We start from the raw sequence: 21260 nt of genomic DNA on the forward strand, positions 1-21260 counted from the left end.
TCGCTCTAGTGCCCACTTGTTCACTGTCACCTGCCTGGACTCCTGCAATGGCCTTCCAGTTGGGCCCCCAGGCACGATCTGGTCCCTCCTGCCTACTTCTCCAGCATCTTCTTGTTATCCTGGGCCTCTCTTCCTCTGCTCCCCTCCCTACCCCAACCTCTCCACTGACCTTCTCTGACTGCTCCTACCTGCTGCAGGGCCATGGGACAGGCTGTTCCCTTTGCCAAAGGTCCCCACCCTACTCCCAGCTCATGGCTATCTCCTGCTCCTCTGTTCTTGGCCTAACTGTCCCTTGCAGAGGGAACCTTGCCTGAGCACTAAGACTGGGGGAGGTTCCTCAGCTCTGCGCTGCCAGAGCACTTTGTCCTTTGTAGCTGTTACTCTTCAAGTACAATGAATACAACAGTTGTCTGCATGGATCTCTCTCCAGAGACAGATACTGTCCCTGAGGGCAGGAGCATGCCTTTCTGGATGGCCACCGTATCTCCAGTACTGAGCCTAGCACACAGAAGACACTCGATACAGAGGTGTTGAATGAATGCCTGAGTAACTGGACAGCTGATCAGCCCTTCCTGCCTTCCTTTCCAGGCTGAACAACCTTGGTTCCTTTTGGGGCTTATTCTCAGTTCCCTGCTGTTTGTCCTCAGTGACCAGTGTCACTGTCTATCTCCATCTGGATGCCCTTTTAAGGGCTGAACAACCACCAACTAGTAGAAAAACATCTGCCAGACACTAATGAAACTTAAAAATACCTGGAAAATCATACGTTTTTAGTGCCAAATGAAGTGTGTTCAGATCCCCTTTGGGTCTGAGTGAATCCATCTGACGTGGAAGGAGCCCCAGACTTTGCTCTGTGAGGATCATGGGGCCCAGTTCACTGGAGTGCAGCTACGGTGTTACATCAGCAGGAAGACAAGGTGGCCAGAGGCACTGGGAGCATTCATGGCCAAAGAAAGTGGAAATCCTTTTCTAAACAGACTGGGAAGGAAGGAGGTCACTGGACGCCAATCATCCACCCTCATGCGGCCCTGGTCTTTCTCATTTAAAACAAGGTTAACAATCACCCATGCTTCAAGTAAAAGAAAGGAGAGGGTTGTAGATTTATTCACTTATCAAAGTTTGTCCACAAAACAACAACAAAAAACCCCACTACTGCTGGTCCGGTTTTGTTTTCTCTTTTCCTACCATAAGTAATTCCGGACTTTCCCCCATGTGCCTGGCACTGTCCTTAGTGCTGGGGATACAACCGTGACCTCAACTCCGGCTCTCATGGAGCTGGCAGCTTGGTTGGGGAAGGAGATAAAACAAATGAGTGGCCATTATATATGTCAGACGCTGGCAAGTGCTAGAAAGAACAATAAAATGGGCTACAAGGACAGATCTGTGGGGCTTTGCAAGCCACACTAAGGACTCTGGATCCCATCCTACGTGTGATGGGAAGCCACTGGTGCTCGTGAGCGGAAGTGTGATGACATCCTACCTCATTCTCTCTCCTTGTCTTTAAAACTTGGAAGGTAACATATCACTACTTTGATAACAACTTGCGATGAGATAGAATGTGAAAAGCATTTTGACTTTTCAAAATTCTTGAAAAGCACCACGACATTTCAAGGCCCACGGGTGTCTATTCACAATTAACAATTGGGTAGGTTATGCTTCTATTGTCACTTCTGTCATCATGTTTATTTAACTAGTGGTTCTAGTCACATTGGTGCTATTTTAGCACACTTTTCACAATTGAATAATACTAATAATCTCAGGAACAAAGGAGTAACACTTAACATACTCTAACACTTTGCAATGCTCAAACTTTTCTATAAAGAAGTGAATGATCTTGTCTGAGTTTCTTCCTCCCTGGTGCTCTTCCTTTCCTTCCAAGCACTTCTTGTCTCTGCTGCAGGCTCCTCGTCATTCCCCGACTCTAATTCCGAGTGTCTGCCAGGCCTCAGGGCTGCAGACTCTTCTCCCTCTGCCTGTTTCTTTGGGGACACACCCTCTCTCATGACTAACCCTGCCCACCGCCTCCACGGAACGAGGCTGGATGCGGATGCCCTAGACACACTCTGTCTCTCATCCCAAGTCTTGGCGCTTGATTTGCAAATGCCTAAGGGCAAAGGCCTCTGGGGGGTCTCCCACTTTTATCTGAAATGTGGCAACTATGAATCTAAACTTATTTTTTCACCAAATCATCTTACTATGAAGACATTTTATTATAAAGGAGATTCTTGTACTAGGTGGAAAATTTTACTAAATGACTGACTTATAAAGTATGTTCTCACTTTAATATTTAAGGATATAAACGGAGTCCACCCCTCCCTTTTTTTTTTTTTTTTTTTGCAGGGAAGGTTTTGCCCCGAGCTAACATCTGTTGCCAATCTTCCTCCTTTTCTGTCCTCCTCCCCAAAGCCCCAGTACAGAGTTGTATATTCTAGTTATAAGTCGTTCTAGTTCTTCTTTGTGAGCTGGTGCCATAGCATGGCAACTGGCAGACAGGTGGTGTGGTTCCGCACCCAGGAAGTGAACCCAGGCCGCCGAAACGGTGAGAGCCCAAACTTTAGCCCCTAGGCCATCAGGGCTGGCTCCAAGGTCCCTTTTTTTTTTTTTTTTTAAAGATTTTATTTTTTCCTTTTACTCCCCAAAGCCCCCCGGTACATAGTTGTGTATTCTTCGTTGTGGGTTCTTCTAGTTGTGGCATGTGGGACGCTGCCTCAGCGTGGTCTGATGAGCAGTGCCATGTCTGCGCCCAGGATTCGAACTAACGAAACACTGGGCTGCCTGCAGCGGAGCGCGCGAACTTAACCACTCGGCCACGGGGCCAGCCCCTCCAGGTCCCTTTTTTTACAATCCCTTTTCTGGGAGTCAGATCATCGTTCTGCCAGGCTTCAAGGTGGAGAAGCTGGAAGCCAGCTGGGCCTTCTCCCCTTCCTTAAACCTCGCATCTAGTCTGTCACCGAGGCCTCTTGTTTCCCTCTTTGACAAGTCCCTCAGATTTGCCCTCTCTTGTTTAAGCTCTCTGCCAAAACTTGGTTTGGGTCCTCATCCTTCTGTTAGGTCCTCCTGCCATCAGCTCAGTGCCCTGCCTTCAGGTCACTGTCCTTCCAACTAATTACTTTAAACTTCAGCTTCTTAATGGGTCCCCCTCACCAACCAGAGCGGGCTCCCTACTGCATGAAGTCAAAATCCCCCACCTGGTTTTCGCAGGCCTGGTTTTCATGTATCTAGTCAGCTTTGAATCCTGCTAGCCCAAACGCACAGTCAATCCAGTCCAGTGTGCTTTCCCATAACCTGGACCCTGCACTTGGCACAATCATACTTGCTCCTTCTACATTAGCTTGTTCTAGCTGCCTTCTCTCCTTCCACCTGCTTAGCTAAAGCCTACTCAGTCAAGTCCCACATCCCTCCTGAGGTCACGTGTGATTACTCCAGCCTTCACTGATCCCGCCAGGGCATGTGGAGTCAATGCTCTAAATAACGGTTTAATGCTTGACAGTAGGAGCTACCACAACAGCTAAACATACATTGAGTGCTTGCAAAGCGTCAGACATCACGCTAAGCGCTTTAGACATAGGAGGTAGATACCGGTAATAGTGCTGTTCCACAGATGAGAAAACCGAACACAGAGAGGTAAGAGAGATGCCAAAGACACGTGGCAATGGGGGACCTGGGATATGAACCTTGGTTCTATGCCGTTCTACCCTATGGCGCCATGCCCATGTCTCCAACATGTCTTTCCACTAGTTTTACATGTGCTATTTTTTATCTCCTTAAATAGAAAGTGAATCCTTTGATGCTGGAGACCACATTTTATACTTATATTCTTATATTCCTCCAGACTACCTTGACTAAGGCTGGTTAAACAGCAACTGCTCAACAAATGCTTTAACTGGCTAAGGGGTCAACCCAGCAATTTATCCAACACTCTGATGGCCAAAGAAATTCTCTTGCTTTACACAGATTTGATCAAGCAAACAAAGAAAAGAGTGACAACACCACAGTGCAAAAAATTAATAATTATCTTCACCCTTAGAGTAATAGGTATAAAATCATCCTTACCATACTCCAGACAGTCTGACTGATGCTCTTGGTTTTTAAGTGAAAACAGGATGACCAGCTAAATTCATTAAGTCAGAATAGCTCATCCTTGCCCCTAGGCACTGTTCTAGTTAATGAAGGTCCCTACCCCTAGGGGCCAGCCAACCTGTTTTCTGCTCCCTCAAATAGAAACAGTTCTTACTTGATTCAGTTACTTACTGTATTTTATGCATCTTCATGCATTAAGATGATGGCAGCGGCATTTCAAATGCTCAAATGAAGACAGCAGAAACTCGCTCCAAGTCTACTTCCTGCACTAAGCATATGTAAGCTGGCCAGAACAGGGAGCAAATGCTCTTCAGTGACGATGCAAAGAGGCCCACCTGCGGGCTGAGTTGGGATCCAGGGGTCATTTGCAGAAGGCCTAGGGCAGTCATTTAGGAAAGGAGCTTCAGAATCAGGCAGACCTGGGCTTGCACATTGGATTTGCTGGGTGACCTTTTTTTTGCTGAGGAAGATTCACCCTGAGCTAACATCTGTGCCAATCTTCCTCTATTTTGTACATGGGTTGCCACCACAGCATGGCCGCTGACAAGTAGTGTAGGTCTGTGCCTGGGAACCAAACCGGGACTGCTGAAGTAGAGTGTGCCAAACTGAACCACTTGGCCACAGGGCTGGCCTCTGCTGGGTGACCATTTAAAGCCTCCCTCAGTCTCAGTCTCTTTGTCTGTAAATTGAGGAGGATGATAACCTCATAAGACTGTGGTGAAAATTACAAGTAATGTACGGGGTTTAGCACAGCATTTGGCACCTTGTAATAGCTAAATAAATGCAAGCTATTATTTCATTTGGATAGTAAGGCAAAGGCACTGAGTTGCATCAGGTTAGCCAAAGCTCTCCAAACTTTAAGAAGGGAAAGAGGATGAAGAAAACCCAATACACTCATCACTCAATCACTGAGAACTTACGGAGTGTCCAGTTAGTCCCCAGCACAGAGGGAGGGACTCCTGAGAAAACAAAGCATAGGTCACCTCCTGCCCCGGTGCTTTCCAGGCAGCTGGGGAGACAGAGTTCACATAACCCAACAGAGAGCTAAATTGAGGCTGGTTTTAGGAAGAAGACGGCTCAGGAGAGAGGGGAAAGAGGAAGTGCACAGGGAATGGAGGCTCTGGGTAGTGGTGGCCACATCCAAATGCTGCAGTGTGACCCATGGTTCTCTCTGGGTGAGGCTCAGGGTGGCACCAGGACAGGCCTGGGTGGGGCCCAGCTCACATTACAGGGTCTGGGTGTAGAGCTGGGCTGTTAAGGCTTTTTTTTTTTTTTTTCCTGGTGACCAGGCCAATTCCATAGCTCTGTCTCAGAAAATATCCCCTTTGGCTAAAAATCTGGGCCAAGGTGGAGAAGGCAAAGCCAGTGCAGAATACAAGAAGCCAAATCCTTCCTACAGAGAATACAAGTGGTGCCGTAAGAGCATTTCCAAGGAGGAAAGGCATTAGCATCAACAATAGACACTGGTTTTCTGAACCAAAGATCCATCTAGAGCCCTCTTCAATTATGAAGCCACAAACTCTGCAAATTACTACATTCAGTATTAAATAATGCTCAATACTTCAACTTTGAAGTTATCCGGGAGAATAAAGGAAAAGAAATCATGAACTAGGCCAGTAACAGGAAGCTGATTATGTGGTGGTAGAGGGGTGACAAGGCAGGACTAGGAAAGGATATCCTGTGAAAGACGTAAAATCAAAGCTGACCTGACCTGCAACTCTGTGGTTATTCAAAGAAAGCAATGACTTCGAACTCAACAAAACCTGGCAAAGCAAACTCAGAATTTTCACACTAGGCCCAAGGAACGACTTTCGAATTTGCCAAACGTGTCTGGAGTCATACAACTGTGTGTTTTGCAGTTATTCCTGGTGACATATTCTGCTGAAACTTCTACTTTAAGTTCACAAGGTTTTAGCACCATGTTTTAAAAAGAAAAACAAATGAAAACTAAGCGGTACAGTGGAGTGAGATGATATTCCATCTGAAATGCATACGGTCAGCAGGGTGTTTGAGAAGGAAGGAGACAGGGAGTAGAGAGGATGTGGGTGGAGGAGGGGTGAGTGCAGGTAAGGAAGACAAAAACCAAGGACCAGGGGCAGAGCCTGAACATATTGCAAAGACAAGGGTTGATTAGCCAGGCATAGATCCAAGGTCTGGTGTAGCGGAATCCATGGAAGGAATATTTAGGCTAAGAGGGGTGAGCAAAGTTCCAAGGGGAGCCCAAAATCGAGGACCCGACATAGAAGGGGTGGAAGGTCCATCAGTGGGTATTGAAAACCTAATCAGGACAACCAGAGGACAAAGAGGAGCAAACCCGGGCACCAGGGAGAAGGGGGGCACCAGTCGTGGGAAGGAAAGACGGGCAGATGAACCGTGCAGGAGCATGACAGTCTTCCGAGGAGAACAGAAAGCAGGCTGTGACATTTCTTCTACACATTTATGGGGGAGTCAGAAGGTGGGGGGAGGATGCTCTGGGCTGCTTGCCTTTCTCCATCACCCTCCTCCCAATGGTGACCAATGACAACCCAGGATAACTGTCACTGGCAACACAGAAGTAAGGAATGAAATTAATGAGCATCTCCTGAAATCATGGGTATTTGATGCTTTACTCAGGAAGGAAATCTAAAAATCACCAAGAGGACTTTCCCTGAAATGCAGACTGTGTTGGCAGCACCGGTTTAAGCAGCTGCCTTGGGTGGAGTGAGGGAAGGAGGAACCCTGCTTGCTCTTCTAGAACACCAAAGCTCTGACTAATTCCAATTATCCTTCCAGCTTTCCAAGAGCCAAAAGGGAAGCAATGTCAGAATGAAAATTCTGATTCACAGCCCCAGTAGGATGGACGCTACCTCTGTGGACTTTTATCCGGAACAAAAGGCAAGAAAGCTGTGTACAGAGCTTGGTAACCATCTGCACGCTGCTGTTGAGGATGGTGAGAACTCAGACCTAAGTCATAAACAGATGTCCTGGATGCAGCTCAACACAGAAATGATTCCAAGAATCCAGCCACCCCCAGAAGGGGCAGTGGGCCTGGGTTAGTCTGACTTCATGCCACAAAGTATGCTAGGCAGCAAGGACCAGCAGCGGGGTTGGAGACGCTGCTTGGGAACAGCTGGGGTCATATTGAGGGTCTGGTTGGAGGTTAGGAAGAAACTGAAGGAAGAGAGGATATGCAGAAGACAATAACCACTTTGAGGCTGCTTTTTTAAATTGTCGCCCCCCCCCCCCAGTGCCAGTGCTGTTGGGAAGACCTCACTATGCTGTTGAACGTCTTCCTTTGGCTGGAAGAAACAGAGGCTTCAAATCTGGGGTAGTTTTCATATGCACCGCCTGTCCCTGATTATCCAGATGATGCAAATGCAGGAGTTCCTTTTGCCAGCAAAGCAAGACAAGGAAGCCAAGTGACATTTCTGATGTTTGATGGCAGTCTGCAGTTCCTATTTACACACTTTAAAATCACAGAGGGTGACCATCTGCTTCCTTTTTGATGATTACTAAAAAACGGGGGATGCACAGACCAAGGACTTGCACTTGACCATTTGGAAACAAGCGCCAAATCACTCTGCTGGAGACAGGCACAAAGGAGAGAGAGAGACAGCCACACGGAATACAGAACGTGACCGCCCAGGGCACATGACAAGGAGAGGTATTGCGACCAGCAGGCTCTCAGTGACCAGGGCTTACAGCTGTCCATCTGTTTCCTCTGGGCAGAGTCGGGGGGCTGTCGGACTATGGGCTGGAAGAAAGGAGCGCATCTCCTCCCCGCAATCAGTTTTAGTCTTAAAGGACACTGGGGTAGGTAAGGGTGAGTTCAAGTCCGTTTTCTTTTCATTTTAATCTTTGGCTTTCCATCGTGCTGTCTTCCAGGGAAATGGATGGTCTGCACAGTCTGTCTCCCTGTCCCTGGACGCCTCACCCCCAGTCCCTGCCGGTTAACCTGGCCCCTCAGCCGCACGGGGCTCAGCGGATAAACAAAGCAACCTTCTCAGAGATGCCGGTGGAAGCCCGCGGCTGTGAGCGGCGGAATACAAATGAAGGCGCTCTGCTGCCTGGTGACGGAAGCGTACCAAACTGAGGATGGGGAGGCTCGATTAGAACCAGGCTCGGCGAAGGCATGCAACCTGGCGGCTTGGCGAGAGAGACGACCCACCAGCCGAGGGCAGTCGGTGCCCCTGCCCCACCCCCAGACGGCCCCTCAGGATAGATGATAAACTTTGACCGCGGGCAGTGCAAGCAAACGCGTTTCCTGCTTGGGACGTAAAACAATAGCTGCCTTGGAAAGGGTTTGCTTTTTGTCAAAGGATGGTTTGCCTCCCCAGTATGGGAAGAATTAGATTAAATTCAGTAATTAAAAAGAGCCCCCCCCCGCCCCCCTTCCCCTGACATTTGCTGTTCAGGTCACGGCGCACTGCGTGGGAATTGCAATGCTGTTGTTGACGGAGAACAAGAAACGCATGTGCCGACAGGGGCAGAGGGAGGGCATCTCACGGCCAGATCAGCCTTGATCTGCCACCGGATTACAGGGGCCTCAGAAGAGGCTGATTAATAATTCTGCAGGAGCCCTTGAGCTGGAAAGCTGGCGTTCTGAGTCTGATAATCCCCAGTCCTTGTAATACAAAGGAAGGACAGGAATTGAATTCACAGTTCTGAATTGTGAAAATCGAAATTTGAAAGAAACAGGGATCCACTTCTTTCTGACTGTGTTTGTCAACCTAGCTGCCTGCTTGTTTGTGTTAAATGGCTACTGTGCTTTTTGAATCCAAAATCTGATTATATTTAATTAGTACAGGCATCTGGGATTTCTAATACACAAAGAGTTATTAAAGTAACAAATCTTTCTAAAATATGTTCTCCACGAAAGAATGTGTTAATTTATGCAGTAACAATTTTTTAACATGAAATAATTAACATGAAAACTGCAACAATTATGAATTCTTTGCCGTCTAATGTATACGTGAATTTTCCTCCAGATAATAATCTATTCAACCTAAACCCGCAATAGTGGGAGCATTTGAACAGATACATTTTTCTTCTTCTGTTTAATACACAAACCTAATCGTACAGCAGGTCTTACACAGTCTCGACTGCCTCTGTTTCTACGTGCATTTCAAAGACCCAAAGATTAAATTGCCTTGACATTTGCTTCCTCAACAATGATCCCGTCATTAACTTACATATTAAAAAGAAACCCAAACAAACCCAAAACACAGAGCGACTCTATGTTCCTGTCTTCATGATGGTTTGAATCAGGAGAGGAGAGGGTTAAATAGGCAGGTCCTCTATGCAGGAGACCCTGATGGGAACAGGTCAGAGAAGACCAAGGAGGAGCGTGCTTGCTTGCGTGCGTGCGTGGTGCTTGCATGTGTGCGTGGTGTGTGCGTGCAGAAGGAAAGAGGTCTGGCCATCCAAAAAGACACAAAGCTGAGTGCCGTCAGGAGGAGTGAGAAGCAGCAAAAAAAAAAAAAAACCCAACAGCTACTCCTGATTGTCTTCTCTTATCGTCACAACCACCTGAAAGGTAACGAACACCACCCTATTTCACGGACGAGAAAGCTGAGGCTCAGGGAGGCTAGAACTTCTGCAAAATCCAAGACCAGGGGGCCGGCCTGTGGCCTAGTGGTTGGGTTTGGTGCGTTCTGCTTCATCAGTGTGGGTTCGGATCCTGGGTGCAGACCCACATCACTTGTCAGTCATGCTGTGGCGGTGACCCACATATAAAAAATAGGGGAAGACTGGCACAGATGTTAGCTCAGGGCAAATCTTCCTCCAGCAAACAAAGAGGAAGATTGGCAATGGATGTTAGCTCAGAGCTAATCTTTCTCAGCAACCCCCCGCCCCGCCCCCAAAAAACAAACCAAGACCAGGAAATGCAGAGTCAGGATTTGAACACAGGCTTCTCCAGCTCTGAAGCTCCTGCGTGATCTGGCCGGGTGCAGGGAACACTGGGGTTGTGAACAACCCTTTCCGGAGGGTCTTGCAGTCACAACAGTATCTGATTCCCAGAGAGAGCCGTGCACGTTGCTCAGAGAGCAGGAGAGCTTGTCTGAGAAGAGTGTGGAGAGGCGACAGCCATTTCGGCTATTTCCACCTCTGCAAACAAATATTTATTAAATACCTACTAAGTGCTCTGTGCTGGTTTTCAGGCCAGATCACCTCTGCAGAGAAGCAGTACGACTGGGTCCACAGATACTTGGGAGAACTGTTATAACAGTGCCCGTGCACGTGTGTGCACATGCACAACCATGAGTGACGCTGCTGAGGATGCTCACGGAAGACTCAGGACTGACGAGATGAAAACCGAGGAAGGCGGCCTGGAGGGAGGGACAGTTCTCAGCAGAGAAGGCAAATATGAGAAGAAAGGAATGTCTGCGGAGAATGGTGAGCAGACTGCAGGCTCCCAGCTGTGCTCAGAGTGGAGGGGCCCTTGGGGTGTGGAGCCCATACAAAGCGGTGACTGCCCAGAAAATAGACTGGGCTGTAACATAATGAAATCGTATTTTTTTCCTCTTAAAAGATTGATCCTTCTTCAGTGATTACTAATAGTCTTTCTCAAATTTTTTTAGGTAAGAAAATAAAGACCCTTTTCAAGGCAAATACATATGAAACACAAAAAGTTCAAGTTATAAGAATGGTTTTTATATTTTACAACCCTCCAAGAGCTGTTATAGACAGCCCATTTAATTGTCACACTAATTATGCGAGGTAATTAGTTTTATTATTTCCATTTAAGAGAGGCTAAAAATGAGGCTCAGAAAGGTTAAGTGATTTGCCTGTGGACACCAAGCTTGTAAGTGACAGAGCCACTTCAAACCCAGGGCTCCTAGTTTCTAACCGCAGGTCCCTCAGCTTCACCAGGCTACCTTAGCAGCCGAGAGGGAAGAACGTGGCCAGTAAAAACACAGTCACTGAGTATTCCGCCTTTAAAGACACGCCCACAAAATGTACTGGGCAGTATCTACATATGCTGACCATCGGCTTGCCCTATGACTAACAATTGCACTCCTGGGAATATCCTCAAGAGACAGGAGGGCACATGTCCACCCCACAGCAGCCTAATTCATAATGGCCCCAAATCAGAACACCAGTAGAATGGGTAAACTGATCTATTTGTACAATGGAATACTACTCAGCAATGAAAAGGGAAGAACTGGGGCCGGCCCCTTGGCCGGGTGGTTAAGTTCACGCTGTCTGCTTCAGTGGCCCAGGGTTTCGCTGGTTTGGATCCTGGGCGTGGACATGGCACTGCTCATCAGGCCACACTGAGGCGGTATCCCACACGCCGCAACTAGAAGGACTCAGAACTAAAATATACAACTGTGTACCGGGGGGATTTGGGGTGAAAAAGCAGAAAAAAAGAAAAGAAAAGGGAAGAACTCCTTTTACCTGTAGCAACATGGATGAATCTCACAGACATAATGATGGGAAAGAAGCCAGACACAAAAGAGTAATACTATATGATTTGTTTACATGAAGTTCAGTTACAGGCAAAACGAAATCCATGGTGATAGAGGTAAAAACAGTGGCTACCTCTGGGCACGGGTACTGGTGGGAAGTGGGTGAGGAGGTCTTCCAGGGCGCTGGCTATGTTCTGTATCTTCATCTGTGGGCATGTCAGGGGCATAGGCATATGTAAAAAGTCACTGAGTTGTATACCTAGATTTATTCATTTTATCGTATGTATATTATGGCTCAATAAAAAATAAGTGTCCACAAAAGCAAGTCGTTCTAATACATAAGCCAGGACTATCTGCACCTGTGAGGTTTAAATCACCATCAGTCAGCGCTGAGCATCCGGAAAGCTTATGAATGAAAAAACAAGAGTCTGTCCAGAATTCTCCCACCGCTTCCTGTCTGAGTGAGCTTTGAAGGAATGATGGCTGGAGGCGCTGTGAGTCCTGGAAAGCAGGGCTGGGTGACAGCTGCCCATGCTGGTGTTTACAGGAGGCAGGCATGGTGTGGATGTGTGAGGACAACAGGACAGACAGTGGATCCTGTGGTGCTCATGGCTCAGGCAGGGCTGGGGTTAGCCCTGGAATGACTATGGGTGAAGGTACAGAGCTGGGGTAGAGAGGTGGCTATGATCAGACCTCAGGGGAGGTGTAGGTGCATGGAAGTGAGAGGCCATGGTCAGCTGAGGGCTGGTGACATGGTGGGGAGGGCTGGGAGGTGAAGCCCTGTGGTAGCAGGACCAGGTGAGGGCACCCGACTGAGCTCTCTGTGCTCAGACACCTCACTGGGATGCACCACCTCAACCCCCTCAAGCTCACCAGATCCAAAACCAAATGCACCCTCCTTCTCTGAAAATAAGGTCCTCCTGAGTCACTCGCTTCTGTTGCTGGCAACTCCGTTCTCATGATGACCTGCATCTGGCTACTTGGAACTATCTCTGACTCCTCTCTCCCTTTCCCCAACAGCATCTGAGCCTTTCCATTGTTTCTACACTCCATTCTTGCATTTGCTCATTCTCCAAGAACTTAGTCTGGTACAGGACAGACTAACAAGAGTATTTTTAATTTACCGCTTGCTATGTGCTGGGCACTGTGCTAAACACTTATATATTATTTCCCTTCATCTTTGCAAAAATTAAAGGACAAAGCAGGTAAAATAGATTTCCATTTTACAGATAAGTAAACTGAGGTGTGGAAAAGTTAAATAACCCCAAGGCCCCAGAGCTAGGAGGTGATAGAGTTGGGTTTCAAATCCAGTTCTATCTGACTTCAGCGATGCTCCTGTATGTCCCTCATGCTTGCTGACTGCCCCTGTGCAGTCTTAGCCTTCTTTACGTCAGTAGCTCCTAGCAAAGTCTGTTTCCAGACAAGGCCCTCAAATAAGTAATGTTGGCATTGCTCAGAGACCCTGACCGGAGAGAATTTAGCAAGGGTTTATAACTAAAGATCCATCTGCTATAATTGAGGGAGATGTACAGGTAACAGAGAATGAGCAATACCCAATAATTTCTAGTTGCTTCTAGAATGCTGTTGGCAGAGGACCACGCTCAAAGGCTCTGGGCCTGGTCTTGACCTTCTTCCTGACACCGGGCTTCTGCTCGCAGTCCAGCGGGGTGGGGGGTGGTGGGAGGAAGGGAACACAGGTCCAAATTCCAATTGTGCCTGTGCCCTGGGAGATGCCACCTCATCCACCCAGGGGGCGACAGACATATCAGTATGCCCTTAGATGGGGCACTCACAACTGTGCTGAAGCACAGTTGTCACTCACACGGTCCTAAAATTCCTGTGTTCGGCACATGCTTCTGAACACTGCCCATGCTTCCATAATCAAGAGGCAGCCTGGCTGTGGCCTGAGGGTACCATAAAATCTGACTTGCAAACATTATCAGGCACATGGACCAGCTGTCCGGAGGAGCTGATGAATCCCCAGCAGAAACTCCAGCGTGCAGCACGCGTGCCATCTGCAGAGCACACCCGCGGACACACACCAGGCCCTTTCTGCCTCGTAAAGAGGCCAGGCCGGGGCAGAGCCTTGGGAGGAATTTTATAAACAGCTGGGTTGTCCCAGAGCCAGAAAATGAAGGTCTTTCCAACTCCCTTGCACACATACATTAGAAGGTGCCCCTTAAAAACTTTTCCATAAAATAAAGGGAAAAGGGACTTAAGACGAATCTCCATTTTTATTTTCTGTTCTTTTAATCCCTGTCTTGATGAGAGGCAGTCAGTGCAGCTTACGAGGGCACATGCAACAGAGCCAGCCACACCTGGATTCAAATCCTGCCTCCACCCTTTTACTGGCTGTGTGACTCTGTACAAGTTACATAACCCCTCTGAACCTATTTCTAGTGTATTTATTGTTATTTACCCACTCAGGCCTGACATTTGGTGGGTATTCTATAAGTGCCCCTGCTCCTTCCTTTTCCTCTGATGCAGGACAGCATTTCTTTTATTCTCCTTGCAAATCCTGGGGCCCCACAGCCTTAGTTTTTTTCCTCCAGTTTCATTTACTTCTCTTTACTTATCTCTTTCCAGTGTCTGGCATGGATCTGAAGACATTCATGAAAAAGAAGAGAGTGGGAAAAAGAATTTTAAGAGTGAAGGGTGGGCTACTCTATTTGGAAGGTAAAGGAAACACGGGACAAAGGGTATGAAGCTGATCCTTTGAAAGGTGTCAGGACAGCATCTGGCAAAGTGATAGGGGAGGTGAGGACGCCACCAGAAAGGCATTCAGGACAGCTGACTGGAGAGGAAGGCGGAGCTTGAAGGCCAGGGCCGAGGCGGCTGCTAGGGCCCTGCTCCATAGCAGCAGTGAGCTGTGAGGGGAAACCGTGAGGGCGCCCCCACACGCTGCCCCCTCGGCCCCAATCACCCAGGGCCACGGCCAGAGGGATCTCACTCCATGAACTAAGTATCCGGGTCCTGTCAACAGCGCCCCTGCCAGCCTCCTGGGGCTTCTGGCCCTGCCACCCTCTCATTTATTGATGGTTCAAGGCTGTAACCCACATTCTACAGAGCCCGAAGTTTGAGCAAAGGGGAGAAACAATCCTGCACCCCTCCCTCGGCACCAGACTCTGGTCACCCCCGGAAGGATGCTTACATGACCGCCTGCCCAGGCCGACTCTATGCTCACCCCTTCCTAAATCAAATATTCATGGCTCACAAGCGTCACCCGCTCTCCTCTCCTCCCGGGTCTGTGAGTCGGGATCTGACAGGTTTGCCTCAGGGTAAGCTCTCTCACGTAGGGCCAGGGCTCAGACCCGGTGGCGCTTCACACCCGCTCGGCTCACCCTGACTCAAAATCACGTCTCCACTGCTCTCTGGGCTGCCAGCACCCATCAAAGCCGCGCATGTGCCTTTGATTAGAGAGACGGCGCGCCATCTGGCCCCGCAGCGGCGTGCGTGTGTGAGGGACGCGCAGGCGAGCTCGCTGGGTGGGCATCTGGCTCAGGGACAAGAACTGCCACGTGTCGGGGAAACTCAAATAGCCGAGCTGTCCGCCCGACATGTAATTTAGCATTTGGACAGTATCTGTACGAGCCAGGGTCTTAGTTTAACATTTTTCCTCATCACTTGAGACTGCTGAGAATGATAAAAGGGGGGAAGAGTTGGCAAGAAACGAAAGAACTAAAAGAGAAAGAAGGATAAGAATTCCAGAGGTGGCCATTATGAAACCCAGCAGACAGCGTGGCGCTGTAATATATTCCAGCCACTGCTCAGCCGGCTCGGAAGGACTAGGCTTTGGTTAAAAACAGCGATAATGAAGGTTCCCCGCTTCCTTCAGACACACGCGTTACCTTCGACACGAGGAGGACTACATTCAGTTGCAAACAGCACACTTGATTCCACACATTTGCCTGCTGACCGCTGTGTGAAGATCCAGGAAGCCGGAAAATGACACGGCTCCCTGCTGTCCGGTGCTCTGAAAGCACTCGAAAAGCTGCCCCCTGGAGGGGCTGCTGGTCTCGGGGGTATTTTATTTACAGGTTAATTTCTACAGATCTTAGGAGGGGCTGGGATGGAGGGAGATGATTAAAGGGGTACACCTGTTCAAGCGACTATATTGTCATCTTCTGGCCTGCCTCTACGTCCCCTGTCTACTCTTCTCCCTACTCTGGACCCACCTGGACTCACCAATGGGCTCCTTTGACCGCTGGCTTCTGGTTGGGTTTGGCAGGAGATGTGGAGGAGGGCAGAAGAGGGCACTCAGGTTGATCCACCCACCGCCTCTCTCGACCAAAGGTGGCCTCTCCTCTTGGCTGCTCATTCTTAGTCCTGGTGCCCACTCCCTGCCCCTGCCTTTCAGGCCGTGGGGCCCTTGCTGTCACTAGCTCTGGGATGCGGCATCAGGCCCCGTTGGTTTTCCTAAGCCCTGCCCATGCCTTTGTAAGTAACTCCTTTATTAAATTTTCCAGAGAGCATGCCTTCCGGTTTTGCTGAGACCCTGATGGAGTGATGAGCCATTACTTGTCTGATCTCCTGGCCTGCCACAGCCCTCTTTCTCCAAAGGCAAAGTGTTCCCGGCTCAGATGCTGTGAGGAGGGCAGCCCAAGCCTGGAGGACCACGGCAGCAGACACTCCCTCACCAAAACGCAACATCTCATCCATCTATTGAACCCACTACAGCCTCCCACCTGCACAGCTGTCAGATTAAGAAGAAAGAATCCAGCTGAAGAAGGACATTTCAATATTTTCTGGAGGAACGGAAGGGGAGAAGGAACGGGGGGTTATGCAGTAAGTGACTGTCCTCGAGGACCTGATCACGAGCCATCCGCGTTCAAGTGCCCACCTTGTCTTGCTGTGTACTCGTTGTCTTCGATCAATCGGGCCAGTCCAAAGTCGGCAATCTTGCATATGAGTCCATTCCCCACCAGAATGTTTGCTGACCGCAGATCTCTGTGGATATAATTCATGCGCTCGATGTAAGCCATTCCGGCAGCAACCTGCGAAAACCGAGGGAACAGGGCACATCCGTCACATCAGGACTCGACATACTTAGAATCATCAAATCGAAAGGCAGGAATCCCGGTCTCACGGGGCCTACCTGGGCTGCCATGTCCACGAGATTTGGTAACTTCAGAGCTCTTCCTTCTCCATCTTTTAAGAAATCGAGTAAACTTCCTATGAACAAAACATAAAACCGTTTCAGTTTGCTTTGAAAGATAAAAATTCCCAACAAAAGGCTGTATTTGGTTTTCTTATTAGAAGTAATGAGGTAATTGAACAGAATAATGCCACTAAGAAAAAAAAAGGTTCATAAAAAAACAGGGTAGAAAAGACTCTATGTGTTATAAGGCAGCAGTTTTATCTTTTAAAAACAAACAATGGTGGCTCCATTTTTAAGGACAACAACAAAAATTGGATAAAACTAGAAGAAACGGGGCTCGATTCCCTTTCTGTTGTGAAGAACATGTGAAGCTGCACCCCTTCAGTCTCATTCCCTGGTCAGCCCTGAACAAAGGAGGGATGGAGGGAAAACACTGGCCAGCCGTGGTTCCCAAAACGTGGTCCCGGGAGCAGCAGGAACAGCACCCCTCAGGGAGCTTGCTGGAAATGCAAACACCTGTGCTCCACCCCACATCGACTGCATCAGAAACTCTGGACATTGGGCCCAGAAACCTGTATTTTAATCACCCTCTAGGTGAGTCTGATACACAGGAAAGTTTGAGAATCACTGGCCTAGCTAATTTACAGATTTGAAATCAAGAAAAGACGATCTGAGGAATATCGGGTGGGGCAGGTAGCTCCCCCTATGAGATCATGGCCAGTCAGGCCTTAAAGACACGTGAAAACAGCTGCAGCTTCAGAGGCACTATGACAACACAGCCAAAGGAGCTCAGAACTAACACCAGGGCTGAAACGGTCACGTGCAGAGGCTGGTTCTGCACATGATGGTCATCGGGGATTCTTTTCATGCTTTAATCACAAAGCTGTTTACCAAATAACCCTGGGTACAAAGGACAAACAGTCTGCCAGGAAAAAATTTCCAAATATATTTTAAAAGAAAGTACGTGGAAAGGAGAGATTACACTGGTGCCCTCTGATGCACAAGGCATTGCCTTTTAAGGCTGTTTCTTGTTTGGCTCATCTGTTTTTCCAAAACAAAGTGATCTTTGGCCTTATCCCAACAATATTGCTTTGATTAGAAAGACAGAGAGAGAGAGAAAAGTAGAATAAAATGAGCTCTTTAAGGGCACGTCTTTCCTCATCTGATGTTTAAGAAGAGAACTGGAAAAAACTAAGACGTTGAAAAGATGGAGACTAAACTTAGCCCAGAGACCAGAGTCTGATATTAATGGTTCAGCCCCGCAAAAAGGAAAATTAATACAAGCTATGGCATTAAAAATAACAGTAAGCTATCATAGCCCTCTGTAGCACCCCTGATATTAAAAATGAATGTTTTAATTAGGAAGAGGAGTGGGAACTCCTGACGTGTGCAGCATGTAAAAGGTACTGTGTCTCACAAGGAGCTGGGGGCAAACTCCAGGTCAGAGCCTGTTTTAAAAATGTTCTCATTAATACAGATTAGTGGTTACCAGAGGAGGAGGGGGTGGGGGGAGGGCGAAAGGGGTAATGGGGCACATATGTATGGTGACGGATAAAAACCAGACTGTTGATGGTGAATACGATGCAGTCTATACAAAAACTGAAATACGGTGATGTACACCTGAAATTTACGCAACGTTGTAAGCCAATATGACCCCAATAAAATAATTTTTAAAAGATGTTCTTATTAATGAGCACACAATTTGTGCTTCCTGGTGGGAATGCTTGACTCACGCAGAAACCAGGAAAAAACCAAGCAGGTTGCTCCACTTCCTTCCCCGATATAAGCCCTGTTAGGTCATGGTGAGGTGGAGTCTGGAGAAGCCTCGTCCCACCTTTATTCATGTACTCGGTGACAATGTAGATAGGTTCCTCAGACACCACGGCGTAGAGCTGGACCAACTTGTCATGCTTCAACTTCTTCATGATCTGCGCTTCCTCAAGGAATGACTCAGGGGACATTGTGCCTGGTTTAAGAGTCTTTATGGCTACTTTTGTGTTTCCATTCCAGGTACCTGCAGACATCCCACAATATTAAGTCAAACCAAAGACACTCTTGATGGAAAAAAAAAAAGTTTTATAATCAATAGCTATTTCCATACAGTTGGATTTTAAGTTAAAAAAACTTAATATAGTTTTTGTTGAACAAAGACAATCAAATGTAAGGACTCTGTCAAGTATTTTCACAGGAAAAATGTGTTTACTTATGGCTATATTATGGTTTATAATTCTTTTAACTTTTTTCTTATTTTGATATATACCACCACTTTCCTTTTCTGGCTCAGCCATATGATTACAAATTTGTACCAGAAGTCTGGACATTTCTTTATAGGATGACAGTCCAGGGTGTAGGACAGGCCTGACCATCCAACAGCCATCCGTTAGGCAGCAGAGCGAGGCTGGAAGAAATCAGACTAAGTCCCATTTTTGGGGGTGTGCCATTTAAAAGAATAGGGTAACACACTAAGGATGTCTGGAATTTACCCCTAGACTTTCAATTGTCTGCAGTGGATGAGCTACTTGACTGAGTCCTTGAACAGCTGATCTATAAGTAAGATTATAAGCATGCTGATAAGCACTGGCAAGGAGCTCACAGTCTACTTGCCCATGTTTCAACCGGGTGAGGACAATTCCTCAGGTTTACTGATGGTTACCACAACAAGAACAATGGCTTGTATCAGCTAGACTGGAAAAATTAAACAGCAGCTAAGAGGGAACAGAAATATTTACACTTAATATGTTAAAAAAATCTATTAGGTCCAGAGGCAGGCCTGGTTTACGAGCATTGGTTACCTCTTCTGTAAAATACAGGAATGGAACTGGATTATCTTTTAAGTCTCTTTCAGTCCCCAAATTTAAAAATGTCTAGGTTCTATGTGTATTCCATTATTAGTCCTATGATTTTGATTAAAACTATTGATAACGGAAACAAAAATCTGCTAAGTTAGATTACGTTATTTTCTATTTGGAAAAGAAGGCTGGTTTAAATTAAGAGTAATGTTTATATTTAGTATAACTGATTTAGAAATAAAAAATTCTGTAAATTGGAGCAACTTTTGTTACCCTGCCAAAAATGTGGTTCATAGAATTACAACATGCAACCCACGAAAATATAAATTATGAAAGAACAAGGGGCTTAAGAAGAGTTAGTTCAAATCTTATAAAATATCTGATCACTAAATGTAAATGAGAAACTTGACAATTTGTAGGTGGTCTTTGCTACTTGAGTGCTGCTCTGGGGTGTTGTTAGCATCCCCCAATTTTAAACAGAGATCTTCCTCTCTAACAACAACCCGGTTACCTACATTGGCATTCCACGCTGATCCTGAACTACAACAATACCATGTTTTACATTTAGTGGAAAAAAAAATCTTGATAATATGTGTAATGATTTAAAGTTGGTAATCATAAAGGTTGAAGATAAATTTTCATACAGGGTCCAATTCTTCCTGGTTATATGAGTGATTGGATTAAAATCCTTAAGGTCCAAGCTTCAATTATAAATCGGGCAGGTGAGGGAGAGGAAGGGCATATAAACACATTTCACAATACTTGAGTTAAAGTCCAGCAAGAGATGGATACAATAATGTGGACTCTCAACAGCAATAGTAATGATAATACCTATCACAATAGCTCAATTTCTGACAATACAGTACTCATGTCTGAGTATCTATCTCTATCCCTACATATGTGTAGTACTTACTTGTTGCCAGGCTCTGTTCCCTGTGCTTTACTGTATTAAATTTTTTAGTGCAGACCACACCTAAACTGTGACAGCCACACACAGCAACAGGTACCTATCTATACTGTCTTTAACCGAAAAAGAAGAAAGAGGATTCCATAAGCACCAACACTGTCTTACTGGCAGATGATTTTGGCTGGGGCCTGAGGCCATGGATTGTCTCTAAGAAAAGCTGCAACCAAACAAAGGGTGTTATGAAAGCTGTGGGAGGGCCCAGTGCAGTGGGTCTTATCAATGACCTGAAACCCAAATTAAGAGAAGTATGTGTGTAGTGAATACCTACTATGTGCAAGGGACTCTAAACATGTTGTCCCATGTAATCCTCAAAACAATCCTATGAAGTGGGTACCATTCCAATTTTACAGATGAGAAAACTGAGGCTCAAAGAGGGTAGAAAAGCCCCTTGCCCATGGTTAATCAGCTAGTAAAGATTCAAACCCAGGCCCACTGAGCAAAAAAGCCCTGGTCTATCCCTATAGAGCCCACCTGTCGTATCTTACCTTCCCGTGTCTTAGGGAGAAGAAACACCAGATGCTTATTGTATTGGCTTCCTGTTTTGTGCATGCCTTAATTAACCACACGAAGTAGGACAGAGGAGTACAGCGAGGTATTGCCATATTCTGAAAATCTGGATAGGCCATCTAGCTATCCACGTTAAGTGTCTTGGTCCCAACGGCTGTGTGTGTGTTTTTGTTCAAAACCATCCTTTTAATTGGCTTTGAGATGCAGCCAAAACAAAATGTGCCCTCTGCCTTACCAAGCCACACTTCAGCGAAACACCCCTGACCCAGCTTCTTCTCCAGAAACAACGAACCACGTGCAACTTCCCAAGCATCTTTAGCCAATCCAGAAGTTTGCGGGGTACAACTCGATGCAATCATAGTTAAGTTAAAACACAAACCATCAGCTTTCTCTATAGGAAAGGGAATTAATAAAGAAAACAGTCCTTA

At 46.9% G+C, this 21260-nt stretch overlaps 1 protein-coding gene and 1 long non-coding RNA gene across 15 annotated transcripts in view; one reads left to right on the plus strand and one right to left on the minus strand.

Moving 5' to 3' along the window:
* FYN (FYN proto-oncogene, Src family tyrosine kinase) overlaps window positions 1–21260 on the minus strand; it is a 204456-nt gene that overhangs the window by 16735 nt on the left and 166461 nt on the right. For 10 of the 14 annotated variants that reach the window (XM_070225432.1, XM_023650949.2, XM_023650943.2 and 7 more), the window contains 3 exons: window positions 18404–18583; window positions 16567–16643; window positions 16312–16465 (listed from right to left, as the gene is read on the minus strand). In XM_070225432.1, coding sequence (XP_070081533.1) covers window positions 16312–16465; window positions 16567–16643; window positions 18404–18583 — 411 coding nt within the window. Of the gene's footprint in view, window positions 1–16311; window positions 16466–16566; window positions 16644–18403; window positions 18584–21067; window positions 21224–21260 lie in introns of all 14 variants that reach the window. The other 4 variants (XM_023650948.2, XM_070225433.1, XM_070225434.1 and 1 more) reach the window with 1 other exon arrangement.
* Window positions 7424–9282, plus strand: LOC138916005 (uncharacterized). Its single transcript, XR_011422619.1, has 2 exons — window positions 7424–7723; window positions 7945–9282. It is a non-coding gene; the product is annotated as an uncharacterized lncRNA (long non-coding RNA).

This window comes from Equus caballus, chromosome 10, assembly GCF_041296265.1.
Source record: "Equus caballus isolate H_3958 breed thoroughbred chromosome 10, TB-T2T, whole genome shotgun sequence".
NCBI classification, from domain to species: domain Eukaryota; kingdom Metazoa; phylum Chordata; class Mammalia; order Perissodactyla; family Equidae; genus Equus; species Equus caballus.